Below are 14,836 nucleotides of genomic sequence, written 5' to 3'. Positions count from 1 at the left end.
ATTTCAATAATGTTAAATCAAGCCCATAATTGCGTTTGGTTATTTTACCTGTAAATATTGTGCGAGTGGGTCCGTTATGATATAACAGGTTTAGTTTAGGTATAATATTATAATTTGTTATAATATTGATAATACCAACATAAAATTGTTTCTAATTTGATCTCACAGCATTTTCTTCAGAAATATTTTAAAAATTTCTTTTTGTTAATTTGTTAGACGCTTCAATCTTGCAAAATCCTTATTGCCGTCCAACAGAATATGTAGTTTTTCTCCATCTTATTTTTTATTTTTTAAATTTATTTCTGTTGTTTTTATTTTATTCATTTTGTTGTTGTTGTTGTTGTTGTTGTTTGTTTTTTTTTTTGTTTTTTTTTTCTTATTGTTTGAAAACTCATGTCTTCCCAATATTATTTTCGGCGACTAATTAAGATTATTTTTCGTCGGATTATTTTTTTTCCCAATTAATTTTTTTTTTTTTTTTAGTCTTTTATTATCTTTACTTAGTAAAACTCATCACAAAGGTGCACAACTTCACAACATACCGAGATAACAGCGCTGGCAATAAACAACTAAGTCGGGTAGGTCGCCTCGAATACGTACTCTTCAGAGTGAGTCATCTAAAATAAAAACAAAAACAACGACCTTTTTTTCCGTTTTACATTACTCTCCTTTTAATCGAAACTGAAAATTAATGAAAACCGAAGTGCACACTCGATAACGGTGGATATGGTTGAATGGAAGTCTGAATACTACTCACCGCCTACCCGGTGACAGATTCTGTTTTATTGGGCCCATTTGCAGTCGCCGGTTGGTGGTGGTGGTCGACATCCTTTGCAAGACCGTCCAGCATTCTACACACGTCTGACCTGGCATGATGTAAGTATAGATAGTATGCAGATGACGTCACTCAGGCCTTTGTTATTGTTTTTGCCATCCGCGTTTGTGAGTTGTTCTCACTAAACTGTATTAACCAGACTATAAAAGTTCATGGTTACACAGAGTTTGTGTGTTGGTCCGTTATACTTCCGGATGGCAATGTTGTGAACTCCTTGGCCAAACGCATTCTATCTATAGAGATGTAAATGTGTAGTGTACCTTCGAAGATCATACACACACACTCAACACAACACACACAAACACACACCACACATACACACACACACAAACACACACCACACATACACACAAGAGGCCTTGTCCCATCTGAAAGCAGGAAAAGCATCTGGACTGGATGGAATCACAACTGAGATGATTCAACACTTTGGCCCGAGAACCCTATCCTGGCTATTGGACCTCTTCAATGTATGCGCAAGGACAAACAGGCTGCCAAGTGCATGGAGGAAAGCAAGAGTAGTCGCCCTACTAAAACCGGGGAAAGATCCAAAATCCAAGAAAAGCTATCGCCCAATCTCCCTCCTGTGCATCACATACAAGCTATTTGAGCGAATGGTTATGTCCCGCATGTCACCCAGCCTAGACGAACAACTGTCTCCAGACCAGGCTGGATTCCGACCAGGACGGTCAACATGTGGTCAACTTCTTAACCTTACACAATTCATAGAAGATGGGTTTGAGACAAAACAGGTCACTGGCACAGTCTTCGTCGATCTCACTGCAGCCTATGACACAGTGAATCACAAGATCCTACTACTCAAAGTGGCTAAAATGATAAAGAATAAGAAAATTGTAAATATCATCCAGTCACTTCTCGAAAACAGGCGCTTCTTTGTTGAAATGGATGGCCGGAAGAGCAGGTGGCGCACCCAGAAGAATGGTCTTCCCCAAGGATCAGTGCTGGCTCCAACACTTTTCAACATATATACAAATGATCAGCCGGAGTTCCCAAATATCCGCCGATTCATATATGCTGATGACCTATGCCTCGCAACACAGGATGTGTCCTTCCAACCAATCGAGAGCAGACTGACAAATGCCCTAGACACCCTTACAAAGTACTACACTAAAAACTCGCTGAACGCCAACCCAGGGAAAACACAAGTGTGTGCATTTCACCTCAACAACCACCAAGCCCACAAAAAACTTAACATCAAGTGGAATGGCCAGACATTAGAGTACAACTACCACCCAGTGTACCTCGGAGTGACGCTTGATCGGACTCTGTCCTTCAGAGAACACGTGAGGAAGACCAAGGCAAAAGTGTCCACGCGTAATGCCCTCCTTGGAAAGCTGGCAAACATGAACTGGGGAACTGACCCTAAAACTCTAAGGACCACAGCATTGGCCCTCAGCTACTCAACTGCGGAGTACTGCTCAGCTGTATGGGCCCGATCATGCCATGCCTCCAAGCTAGACCCCGAGCTCAACAACGCCTGCCGGATCGTAACGGGCCAGCTGAGAGCAACACCATTACCACTGGTCTACCGTGCAGCAGGAATAGCCCCACCACACATCCGGAGGGAAACTCATGCCCAAATACAAAAATACAAACAGGAAATGGACCAGAGACACCCCCTTCATGACCACAATTGCCCCAAAAGCAGGCTCAAATCAAGGAAAAGCTTCCTCACAGTAGAGAGCCTTCACCCAGACCACTCAGCATTCTTCCGCCTGGACAAATGGGTAGAATGGGACAAGACAGCAAACGATGCCCTCCAGCCCCCAACAGAAAAGCTCCCAGCAGGCACAGACCTCAAGAGAAAAGACTGGGTGGCGTTGAACAGAGCGAGAGCAAAGGTGGGAAACACCGCCACCAACCTCTTTAAATGGAAAATCTCACCGGGCACTGAATACCCATGCGGTCACCCCAGACAGACCATGGACCACATCCTGTCCGAATGCTCGCTGGGACCTCACTGCACCAATGCTGACCTGAGGGAATGCAACCAGACTGCCCGGGACTGGCTGACTCACTGGCGCGACAAGATATGATGATGATGAGTGATAACAACTCACAAACGCGGATGGCAAAAACAATAACAAAGGCCTGAGTGACGTCATCTGCATACTATCTATAGGCGATATAACAATTTTTTCCGACAGAGACACAGCTGTTAACGGCTAGGTACTCCTTTTACAACAGAGTACGGTTAGAGAATGTGAGTAAAGAACCTTTTCCAAGGACTCAACTATGCGCCGAGCGAGGCTCGAACCCAGGGCCTTTCGATCCGAAAGCGAGTGTCAAATCACAAGACTGCATAGCCGCATTTTGGGTCACACATGACAAAATCGCATTTATATGCCATCTGTTAGGCCTTTAAAATGCATGGACAACCCTGTTTCAATTTCTAGAAGAATTTCACTCGCGCAATCACACAGACACACATGCATAGTATGCCGTGAGAATAGATGAGTAACTCGATGGATATGAATGAAGGTAGATAGATGGGTGGATGGATGGATAGAGGAAGAGGGGGAAAAGGAGAGAGTCAACACAAGAAGAAGAAGAAGAAGAAGAAGAAGAAGAAGAAGAAGAAGAAGAAGAAGAAGAAGAAGAAGAAGAAGAAGAAGAAGAAAGGAGGAGGAGGAAGAGGAGGAGGAGGGAGAGGAAGGGAAGAGGAGGAGGAGGATCAGGATGTGGAGATGTAGGGATAGGAGAAGATGGAGGAAGAAGACAAAAACTTGGGTTTTTATTCGCAAGATCCACTAAATTTAATGTGCTTAAAGAGCTTACAAAGGGTCTCAATAGTTCAACTAATGAAATAACTTGTTTCCTTGAGCTCTAATAACGACAAGTCACTAGACGCTACACAAACCTAAAAAAAGGACATCAAACTGCCAGTCCTCGAGGGTTCAAGTGTCAGGCTATATGTTAACGATGGTCACAGGCCCCCGATTAAACTACTGTCAACACTATGGAGATTACAAATCATTAATATCTATTTACAAAGAAATGAAAGTGTTTTTACGCGGAGGATTTGGTAGAGCTAGGATCTGTGTGACGTTGATGAAGAGCAATTGTAATAATAATAATAATAATAAATGGTATTTATATAGCGCTTTATCCCGTTGTCACAGGCTCTAAGCGCTTTACAGTGATATAAAACAAAACATATTACGATAAGACAAGTGTTGATGGAAAAGAGATACGAATTCAATTTAACAACAACATATAATAATTGTATAGCAACTTATGACGTAGAAAGCTAAAACGTTAAGCGAGATTTGAAAACTGTCAACGAATCCGAGCATCTCACATGTGGTCGGAGAGAGTTCCAAAAAATGGGGGGGGGGGGGGGGGGGGGGGGGGGGGGGGGGGATTGAAACGTTGTTATGGGGTCAATTCATAGTGGACGAAACAGTTCTCTTTTTAAAAAAAATATGATATAACGGTATCTTGTGGTGCTGTCATTTTTGTTGCGGTTTTCATAGCTATCACACGGCAGCAAGAAACCTATGTGACCCTTCGCCTCAAAACGGTATTAAGTCGGGATAGTTAATATGTTGAAAATTGAATTTATAGCCAGAAATATCAGACTTGTGTTGAGTTTCTATGTTACATTGAGTAGAATTGATACCATATATTAGTATTAGGGTGCTCATGCCAACAATTTATATTTTTGACAAATTTAATAATTAATTCCGCTTTTAAGCATATGGTTCGTTCCGACATAATACCATTTTGAGACGATGGGGCACCTATTACAGTATTTACTTATTCGTTAGAAAACCCCGAATCGACTACCCAGACAGAACAATCTTAAAATGTTACACTTAGATGTCTTGTATTTGGTTTATTGTGCGGCTATGTGGTCTTGTGGTATGATACTCGCCTTCGTACCGAAATACAAGGGTTCGAGTCCCTCAGTGAGCGGCGCATAGTTGATACCTTGGAAAAGACTATTTCTTCACATTCTTTCACGGTACTCAGATGTAAAATTATGAGTTACTACATTGTCATTAACAGCGTCGTCTCTATCAAAAAAATAAATGAATTGTAATATCACCCAACAGGCGTCATGCATCCTCCTGCATGTTAAGCGTTGCTGTTGACTAATGACTCTCTTGTAAAGTGCTTTGATCATGTTTAATGGATATTTTTCTATATAAATGCTCACACTTTTTAGTTTTTAGAAAGCCTTTCAGAGAAAAAGAGAAAGAGAAAGATATATATATATATATATATATATATATATATATATATATATATATTTAACACACACACACACACATATAATATATATATATATATATATATATATATATATATATATATATATATATATATATATATATAACGTGTCTTATGGATGCTATTATAAATTCTTAATGGATATTTTTCTATATAAATGCTCACACTTTTTAGTTTTTAGAAAGCCTTTCAGGGAAAAAGAGAAAGAGAAAGAAAGAGAGAGAGAGAGAGAGAGAGAGAGAGAGAGAGAGAGAGAGAGAGAGAGAGAGAGAGAGAGAGAGAGAGAGAGAGATAACGTGTCTTATGGATGCTATTATAATTGCTTTATGGATATTTTTCTATATAAATGCTCACACTTTTTAGTTTTTAGAAAGCCTTTCAGAGAAAAAAAAAAAAAAAGAGAGAGAGAGAGAGAGAGAGAGAGAGAGAGAGAGAGAGAGAGAGAGAGAGAGAGAGAGAGAGAGAGAGAGAGAGAGAGAGAGAGAGAGAGAGAGGTTTTATCGATGCCATAATAACTAGAATGAAGGCGTAGTTAGTTACTTATTACTCTGTTGTACCTTTTTTTAAAAGTTAGTTTGTTTGAAAGATGCTTAGTCCTCAATATAGATTTTAACAGGTTATATGTGATCCACGTGACTTATAAATTTGCTTCTTCGCTGGCTGTTAAAATCATAACTCATGCCAGGCAGAGGGGGTCCGATGAATAAAAAAATTACGCAGGAAAAAGAAAATAAGAAAGACGAATGACGAGTTCCGGAAATAGTGGGCGTGGTCTTTGTTATTAGCTCATAATTTGAAGAGAGAAGGGTGAAGAGCGAGGGGAAGAATAGTGAAGTTGAAGGGCCTGTCAGAGAGTTGATAAGACTAACACAGGTAGCAAATCTTTGGATATCATTCATCATGGTCTTTAGGCATTAAGGTTTTAGTTAGTAATTTAAATACCCAATGCTATGTAACTTATAACTTATGATGATTTTATTTATTTATCATGATTTTAGGATGAGGACCGACGTGCACACATTTGAAAGTTGTCAACGAATCCGAGCATCTCACATGTGATGGGAGAGAGTTCCAAAAAATGGGGGGCAGAAAATCGAAACGTTATGGGGCCAATTCATAGTGGACGAAACAGTTCTTTTAAAGAAAATGGTATAACGATATCAACAGTATCAAATTAATTATCAGACAGTCAAATGGGCCCGAGATTTCCTCAAAGATAGAAGACAAAAAGTGATAGTGAATGGAACAACATCAGCGGAGAGACTGGTAACAAGTGGAGTTCCACAAGGAAGTGTACTGGGACCAGTCCTCTTCCTGATTTATATCAATGACTTGCCAGACAATCTATCATCTAAATGTAAAATCTTTGCTCTATGGAGTAGCTAATACAGAAGAGGAAAGAAACACCTTACAACAAGATTTGAAAAAGATTGAAGAATGGTCCGAAATATGGCAGATGGAGTTCAATGTAGATAAATGTGCAGTTCTTCACCTAGGAAAAAACAACAGAGAAGCAAACTATATAATGAAAGAAAAACCCCTCCAGAAATCCAATGGGGAAAAAGACCTAGGAGTATTTATTGATAGGAAGCTCAACTTCAAGAAGCAAATTCAAGATGTTCAATCTAAGGCTAGTAAAACACTCGGAATAGTGAAAAGAAATTTCAAGAATCTGAAAACAAAACACATGACTACCATCTGTAAGACTATGGTTAGATCAAAGCTGGAATATGCTAACTGCATATGGTATCCGAAGTTTGAGGGAGATAAAGACTGTTTGGAAAGAGTGCAAAGGAGAGCAACAAAACTTATCACACACCTGAAAGACAAAACCTACTGTGAGAGATTGAAAGAATTAAATCTCCCGACCTTAGATTACAGGAGAAGAAGGGGAGATATGATCCAAACATATAAAATAGTAAATGGAATAGACAGGGTAGAGGCAGGATTTCTTAAACCAAACAAGAACATTCAGACACGAGGAAACAGCAAGAAACTGGAAAAAGAACGTCTTAAAACAAATGAAAGAAGGAACTTTTTTTCATCTAGAATTGTAAATAACTGGAATAAACTGCAAGAAACCACAGTATCAGCAAAAAATTTGAATAAATTCAAAGCAGAGTTGGAGATAAGCAACATCCTAGGAAACAAGTTCAATTATAAAAATTGGTCGAATCATTAATAGATGAGGAGGAGTGCAGGAGACTACACCAAGTCTAAAAGCTCTATACAGAGGTATCCAGGATATCTTGTGGTGCTGTCATTTTTGTTGCGGTTTTCATAGCTGTCACACGGCAGCAAACGACTGCTGTTTGTCGCTCCAAAACTGTGATCTGATAATCGGACGCAATGACGGCATTGGCCTTGATTTCATATTGTTGTAACTTGTAATGGACCATATTTTGAGTCGGATTTCTGATATTTCCATTGCAATCAACAAAGAGCCCATAAATAACGATCCCAGCGCTAACATTTCTTTCAATTTGTATTTTCACCCGTGGATCTTTTGTCATGTGTTTATTTATTCAATTTGTCATCATAAAAGAAGCATTTTAAAAACTCTAGAACAAACCTTGATAGACTGGGTGGGGTTCCTGACCTCCTAAAGTGGGCAGGGAGGTACATACTGTGTCTTCTATCCCCTTATTCTCGGACGCCATTCTGATTTGCGAAGTATTGAAAGGTAGTGCAAAGCAGTCCTTGGTTTCTTTTTTTCTATTAGGGTTAGCTCGAGGTCGGAGGATTATTTTTCTATTATTAAGGTTAGTTATAAGCCTTAGTAAAGTTGATAGGGTGTTTGTTTTTCCTATCAGGGTTAGTTAAATGTACCAGGTTATATTTTTTCTTAGGATTAGTTTAGGGAATATTTGGGTTGTTTCCCTTAGCGCTAGTAGCTTTCGGAAATTCTCCCGATTTGGGTTATCAGACCCGCAAACAAGTACACGTTGATGAGATCCATTATGACGTTGGGAACAGGACGTTTTAGGTTTCAGTATATACGGCATGGTGAACATATTTGCAGGTTGAAAACCCTAGCTGTTCTGGGGTCATTGTTGTAATGGAAATACTCTAAAACCAACGACAAACAAATAACAGCAATGTTAAATCAAGAATATTATTGTGATCTATATCAGACCTGCAAGCATGTACACTTCGAGCACGTAATATAAACTATAAATGTACTTCACTGTACAATATAAATGCACCTCACTAAAATACTATTTTCATTATTTATCTCAATCTGAATTACCTACATGAACATGAATGATAATAGCAAATTGGCATTTAAAACAGACAATGAGAATTACAGTTATCAGTTATTAAATTTATAAGTTTTGATATTAGTTAAACATTAAGTGAGCAGATAATCCCAACCATTTTGTCTTAACAGTTTCACAACAATTATTTAGGTCTTCTTAAACAGCTTTCAGTCAGTTATTAAATCCTCTAACCGATAAAACAATTCTCATCATTTAAAATACATTATACCCCAATCACTGCAGATTTGAATGAGAAGGTACCTAGCTTTAGACAGTGACATATTTTTTCAGTGCTGTGATAATAAAGGATGCCTAACAGACAACTTGTACTGTTTGAAATGGAAATTTGGTTCGACATGGTCTGCTTGTTGAACAAACCAATCAATTTGGAATGCAATGGTCATTGTAAATCAATTGAAATGCGTGATGTAAATGTTCATATTTGTATTTATCACACTTTTGATCAATTTCGTCTAAATGTCCATTCAGCCAAAATGCCCATTTTTTTTCTGTTTCCCAACTACTGGGTACTTAGACGATCACCACTGTGTGTGTGTGAATGTCAATTATCGACATTTGATGAAACTCTCCTTTGTGTCAATAATAATTATTTTTTTAAATTACGTTGGTAGCATTATATCTCTCATTGGAGGGTCTAATTCCTTATCAGTGAGACAGACATATTTTTTCTTCAAATTATAATTTTTCCTATTATTAATTGTTTATCTGGTTATAACAATATATCTAATTCATCTAAGATAATTTGTTCATCTTCCTCGAAGTCATGTGATTTAGATCCTTTACCAACTTATATTTTGAAATTATGTCTTCCTGGATTGTTACCTTACATAACTCATATTATAAATCAGTCACTTATCTCAGGACAAGTCCCAGATATCTATAAACATGCAATTGTAAAGCCTCTCATAAAAAAGCAAAACCTCGATGTAAATGACCTTAGTAACTACCGTCCCATCTCAAACCTGCCATTTCTTTCTAAAATCCTTGAAAAATTTGTACTCAGACGTCTTTCACAACATCTCCAAGAAAACAATCTTTGGAGAAAATTTCAGTCAGCTTATCGTTCTTACCACAGCACAGAAACTGCTCTGTGCTGTGATGCGAGTGATTTGCTTGATGTTTTAGATAAAGGTTCTGTTTCTCTTCTGACATTGTTAGACCTTTCAGCGGCTTTTGATACTATTGATCACGGCATTCTCATTAAACGACTTAATATAACTTTTGGCTTGTCTGGGACTGTCTTGCAGTGGTTTGAATCTTATTTAGATGGCAGAAAGCAAAAGGTTGTGATTTTAGATAAACTTTCCCGTCAACATACATTGTCTTTTGGTGTTCCCCAAGGCTCTGTTTTGGGTCCAATTCTTTTTGTTTTGTATACTTCTCCATTATCTAATGTCATCACTGGTCATGGGCTGCGCTATCATCTCTATGCAGATGATACGCAACTTTATGCTACTGATAAAACTAAAAATCTCGAAAATATTGCGAAACGTGTGGAAGAATGTGTGACGGATGTAAAAGAGTGGATGGATGCAAACAAGTTGAAAATGAATGAGTCAAAAACAGAAGTGATGATTGTGGGAAATAGAGGGCGGTTGAAGGTGAACGGGTCTTGAGGTGTTTATTGGGGGTGAAAAGATCAAAGTTTCAAAGACTGTGAAAAATTTGGTTGTCTATTTTGATTCAGAAATGAGAATGTCAGCTCACATTTCTGCTCTCTGTAAATCTTTATACTTTTAATTGAAGAAAATCAGTTCGATCCGTCAGTGTATTGCAATTGGAACATGTAAAACATTGGTTGTCTCCATTTTTTCGAAACTAGATTATTGTAACTCCCTGCTTGTCAACTTGCCTCATGCTTCTACTTCTAGTAAACAATTACAACTACTGCAAAACAGTGCAGCAAGATTAGTTTTTGGCAAACGAAAATTTGATCATCCAACACCTTTGTTGGCCTCTCTCCACTGGTTGCCCATTGATAAGCGCACATATTACAAAGCAGCGTGTCTTGTTTATAAGTGTTTGACTGGTATAGCACCGGCATATCTCACAGATCACGTGGTCATGTGTAAATTTGAAAATTACACTTTAAGATCATGTAATGACCAAACGAAAATTTCGGAAAAAAGATCAAGAACAAAATGTGGTGATAGATCGTTTGCTTGTTTCGGCCCCGAGATTTGGAATGAACTACCACGTGGTCTGAGGGAGTGTAAGTCTTTACCTGCCTTTAAAAAGAATCTCAAGACACATCTTTACTGTATTTGTTTTTATTGACACTATGAGTCCTTGATTTGGCTATGAATTAATTTTTTATTTTTTTTCCCACTCAAAATTGATAATTTATATTGTAAAGTGCCCAGAGCTTGTGTTTTACACGAGAATGAGCGCTGTATAAATTTGTATTATTATTATTATTATTATTATTATTATTATTATTATTATTATTGATTTCACCAAATGGGAAGTAAATGTGATACAACTGGAGGCTTCATTGTAGCCCTTGTTGCAATACAGTTTCTTTCTACTTTGTGATTTGTTACCTAAATGTGTTATGTTAGATTAAGGTTATACAAGTATGGATAATTTGTTTTGTTTATTTAAAGCTTAAAATCTGAATTATCTAACATGATTTTAGCCATTTATTAAAACATGTGGGCACAATACCTTACTTGGGAATCCAGCTAAACAAATCACTGAAATGGGACCAAATTATTGATAATATTGTGGCAAAAGCAAATCGTACCCTTGGCTTCCTGTATTGGAATACCTGTGTACAGTGTAGGATCCTTATCAGCAAGGCCACATCAAGAAAATCGAACAAGTTCAAAGGGCATCTTCGAGGTTTGTCACCAACAATTACTTGCGCGATCCAGGATGCGTTACTGAGGCCCTGAAATCGTTGCTTTTGAAAACACTGGAGAGGAGGAGGAAAGAAAAATGCCTACTTCTTCCCTGAGCTAATTATTCCAACAAAACAGCAGTAACTCTACCACAATATTAAAAAAAAAAAAAAGCACTGTACATTCACAAGAAATTGTCATAACATTAAGTTCACAATTTCAACACACAGAACCAACACATAAAAACAGTTTCTTTCCAAGTACCATCAAGGAATGGAACACTTTCCCACCAAAAATCCTGGATATTACCAACAACAACACATTTAGTCAAATATTAAACATTTATCTTTCAACTCGATAAAAGAATAATGGAGAAATTCACCACATAATCTGCAGTGATGGGTAATTTCGCTTCTGCAGATAAAGACGTTGAACTTGAACTTGAACTAGAACAATAAATAAAAGATGTTATTAATGAAGATGACTTATTGTTATTGATAAGATAAGAATGCATATTGTTATTAGTTTGGGTTTGACTATTTTCTAATTTCGCACATAACGTCTTTATCTTCTAGTTCAAGTATTTTTTGAAAATGAAGGGGGCTGATTCATCTCCTGATTCTGAAAGCCCTTTACCACCATGGCTGTCTGACAAAAGAGTACAAATAGCATGGATCGTTGTCTACTTTATATTGGCATTTGTGTGCTTCTTCATCTTTGTGCCAATACTGATGTCAAAGGTATTTATTTAAAAAATAAATAATTAGATATTTGTTTTATGTTTTTATTTAAATCAAAAGAATAATCTGCTATTTTACTTTATTATCAATGGACCCCCAGATTTCTGTTTTCTCTCTCTCTCTCTCTCTCTCTCTCTCTCTCTCTCTCTCTCTCTCTCTCTCTCTCTCTCTCTCTCTCTCTCTCTCTTTCCCCCCCCCCCCACCCCCCTCCTCCTCACTAATTAGTGGGAAGACTCTTGTATTCTAAGAGATCCTCAGTCCCAATGTCCTTTTTGTATCTGAGGTAATTGTACACAAACCTATGGCTGTAATCAACGTATACGATGGAATCAGTTATATTTTATATTTTTTGGTTTGAAGGCAATTTGATTCTTTTTCTATCAGATACTTATAAGAAGAATCAGAACAGTCCTGTGAAAGAGAGTTTAGTTGTGAGAAAATTACTCATGTACTGCTTAGGAGTGCTTCAGTTTTAAATGGAAGTAAATAGTCTCATAAATAAGAAATAAACACATCACTCTCAAAGAAAAAGTAATAGTTGAAACTCCATTGGTGTATAATGTTACTTTAAAAACACATTGCTTTGTGAAACAAATAGTTGAAATAATGCTCTTATGATTTTTTTTTTTAAATTTCAGGGGGATTCGGAGGACCAGTGTATTTTGTATGCTGATGTATATGGATTTGGACAACTGTCTGTGTGTGATTACTGTATAACAATTGCAATCCTCTTTTTGATCATGTGTACTTTAAGATCTGTACTCCTGATATTGAGAATGACAAAGTATTCTTCAAAACTATCGTTTGCTTTAAAGTAAGAACTGATACATCAGTTTATGTCCATAATGTCTTGTTTCAAACATCGTATTTTTTATCTTCTCTTATTTAAGGCTGTATATAGGATTTTTTCTTTAAATGCATTATACAATAGCTTATAAGTACAAAATCTCAAATAACTTGTTATATATCATTTACAGACAGATTTTACACATCTTTGAATAAGAGTTGTCGAAAATAACTGTTATGGACTACTGAAGGAATTGAAAGTTGCTCAGGATTGAATACATCATAAATGTATAAAGCTCATAACCTTATTGAAATAACAATAACAACAATAAGAATAATAATCCAAGGGAAATTAGCACTCTGTCAAACATTAATTCAAATTGTTTCAAATAACATGCACTTTTTCTTGTTAACATTTACAGACCAGTTTACAAATCATAAAAATAATGGAAACAATGATGTCCATAGTATATATATATATATATATAATATATATATAAATGTGTGTGTGTGTGTGTGTGTGTGTGTGTGTGTTGGTGGGTACTTGTAGGTAAAACTTTGATTCAATGACTTTTGCATACAGACAGTCATTTTTTAATATATCTAATGGGTACAAGGTATTATTACTCATGTTTATTTAGTAAAAAAACTTAAATAGAAATAGAAAAATGGGGTTTCATTTTCCAAGTCATAACAGATGTCTCCTTAAATTTAAGATATTTGAAGCCAAGGCCCTTTTGGTGTATACCTTTTCTCCTGTCATACAAAGAAACACACTCACACACACGCGCAAATGATCGTTTCATCTCATATTCAACTCCTTCCCTATCCCCCTCCCCATTTGATACATACACAAAGACTTATACACACACGCATATCATATAAAAAAGAATTGTTTTCCACCTTTACATCTTTTTGTTACACTGATCAGTTTGTTTTTCCAATCTTAGGTATGAACTTTGTGTGAAGTGTGTTGTTCTACTAGTCGACATGATCATGTTGTTGTTGCTTCTTGTAACTGCCTCCCTCATCTCAGCTGGATTCTCACATCTATGTAATGAACTCTTTCAAGATAGCTCAGAGTAAGTGATGGACGCATAATGAACAATAAAGATGACGATTGTGGAACAAAGACAATCATTGTGCGGCTATGTGCTCTTGTGGTATGACACTAACCTTCAGATTGAAAGGTCCAAGGTTCAATTCCCGTTCTGAGTCGCTCGTAGTTGAGCTTGGAAAAGGCTCTTTAATCACATTTTCTCACCGTACTTAGATGTAAAATGAGTAGCTGGCCATTAACAGTGTTGTCTTTATTGGGAAAAAAAATGTAATATCGCCTAACTGGTGTCATGTCTTGTCTCATGTTAAGTGTTGCTATTGGCTAGGGACCCTTTGTTTAGCACTTGGATGTTGCGCTATATAAAAGCTCATGGTTTTTAAAAATCAAGAAAACAAATATAAAAAATATCAAGAAATTCTAAATAAGAAAAGGGGGAAAATTGGAATGTGAATTTCCATACCATAAAAATGCTACATAATTAATTTGAAGATCAAATTAAGGATATATCACACTCTGTAATGCAAACCCTCCAGCAATAGACAAACCTTTATCTTCGTATTACATTTTTCAACTCTATGGAATGGGGTAATCAAAATAACATCCATCCTGTGTACATGACCAAGCCATTGCAAATGTTTCTGGCAGAGTATGAAATGCTGCTGAGTGTGTTTGCACTGCGGTGTTGGTGAATCTGTTCTGCCACTTGATGCAGAAAATCCATCGACAACAGAGAGAAATAGATGGACAGATAGAAAGATATATATATATATTATATATATATATATATATATATATATATATATATATACGATGTAAATGTAAATGTAAATTTACAGACCAGTTTACAAATCATAAAAATAATGGAAACAATGATGTCCATATATATATATATATATATTATATATATTATATATATATATATATAATATATATATATATATATATTATATATATATATATATATATATATATATATTATATATATATATATATATATATATATATATAGCAAATTTTCACTCACATTTTTTTGGCCG

The 14,836-nt window shown here is 36.5% G+C and overlaps 1 protein-coding gene across 1 annotated transcript in view; it reads left to right on the top strand.

Moving 5' to 3' along the window:
- The first annotated feature begins 5,893 nt into the window (after positions 1-5,893).
- LOC144967599 (uncharacterized) overlaps positions 5,894-14,836 on the top strand; it is an 11,786-nt gene continuing 2,843 nt past the window's right edge. Inside the window, exons 1-4 of the mRNA XM_078905077.1 lie at positions 5,894-5,962; positions 11,789-11,953; positions 12,592-12,767; positions 13,690-13,821. Coding sequence (XP_078761203.1) covers positions 11,807-11,953; positions 12,592-12,767; positions 13,690-13,821 — 455 coding nt within the window. The 5' untranslated portion in view covers positions 5,894-5,962; positions 11,789-11,806. The remainder of the gene's footprint in view (positions 5,963-11,788; positions 11,954-12,591; positions 12,768-13,689; positions 13,822-14,836) is intronic.

The sequence above is a fragment of the Berghia stephanieae genome, chromosome 1, assembly GCF_034508935.2.
Source record: "Berghia stephanieae isolate SIO BIC M18660-M18661 chromosome 1, UCSD_Bste_1.3, whole genome shotgun sequence".
NCBI classification, from domain to species: Eukaryota; Metazoa; Mollusca; class Gastropoda; order Nudibranchia; family Aeolidiidae; genus Berghia; species Berghia stephanieae.
Note: the sequence above shows the minus strand (reverse complement) of the source record. Positions and strands in the feature narration are given on the sequence as shown.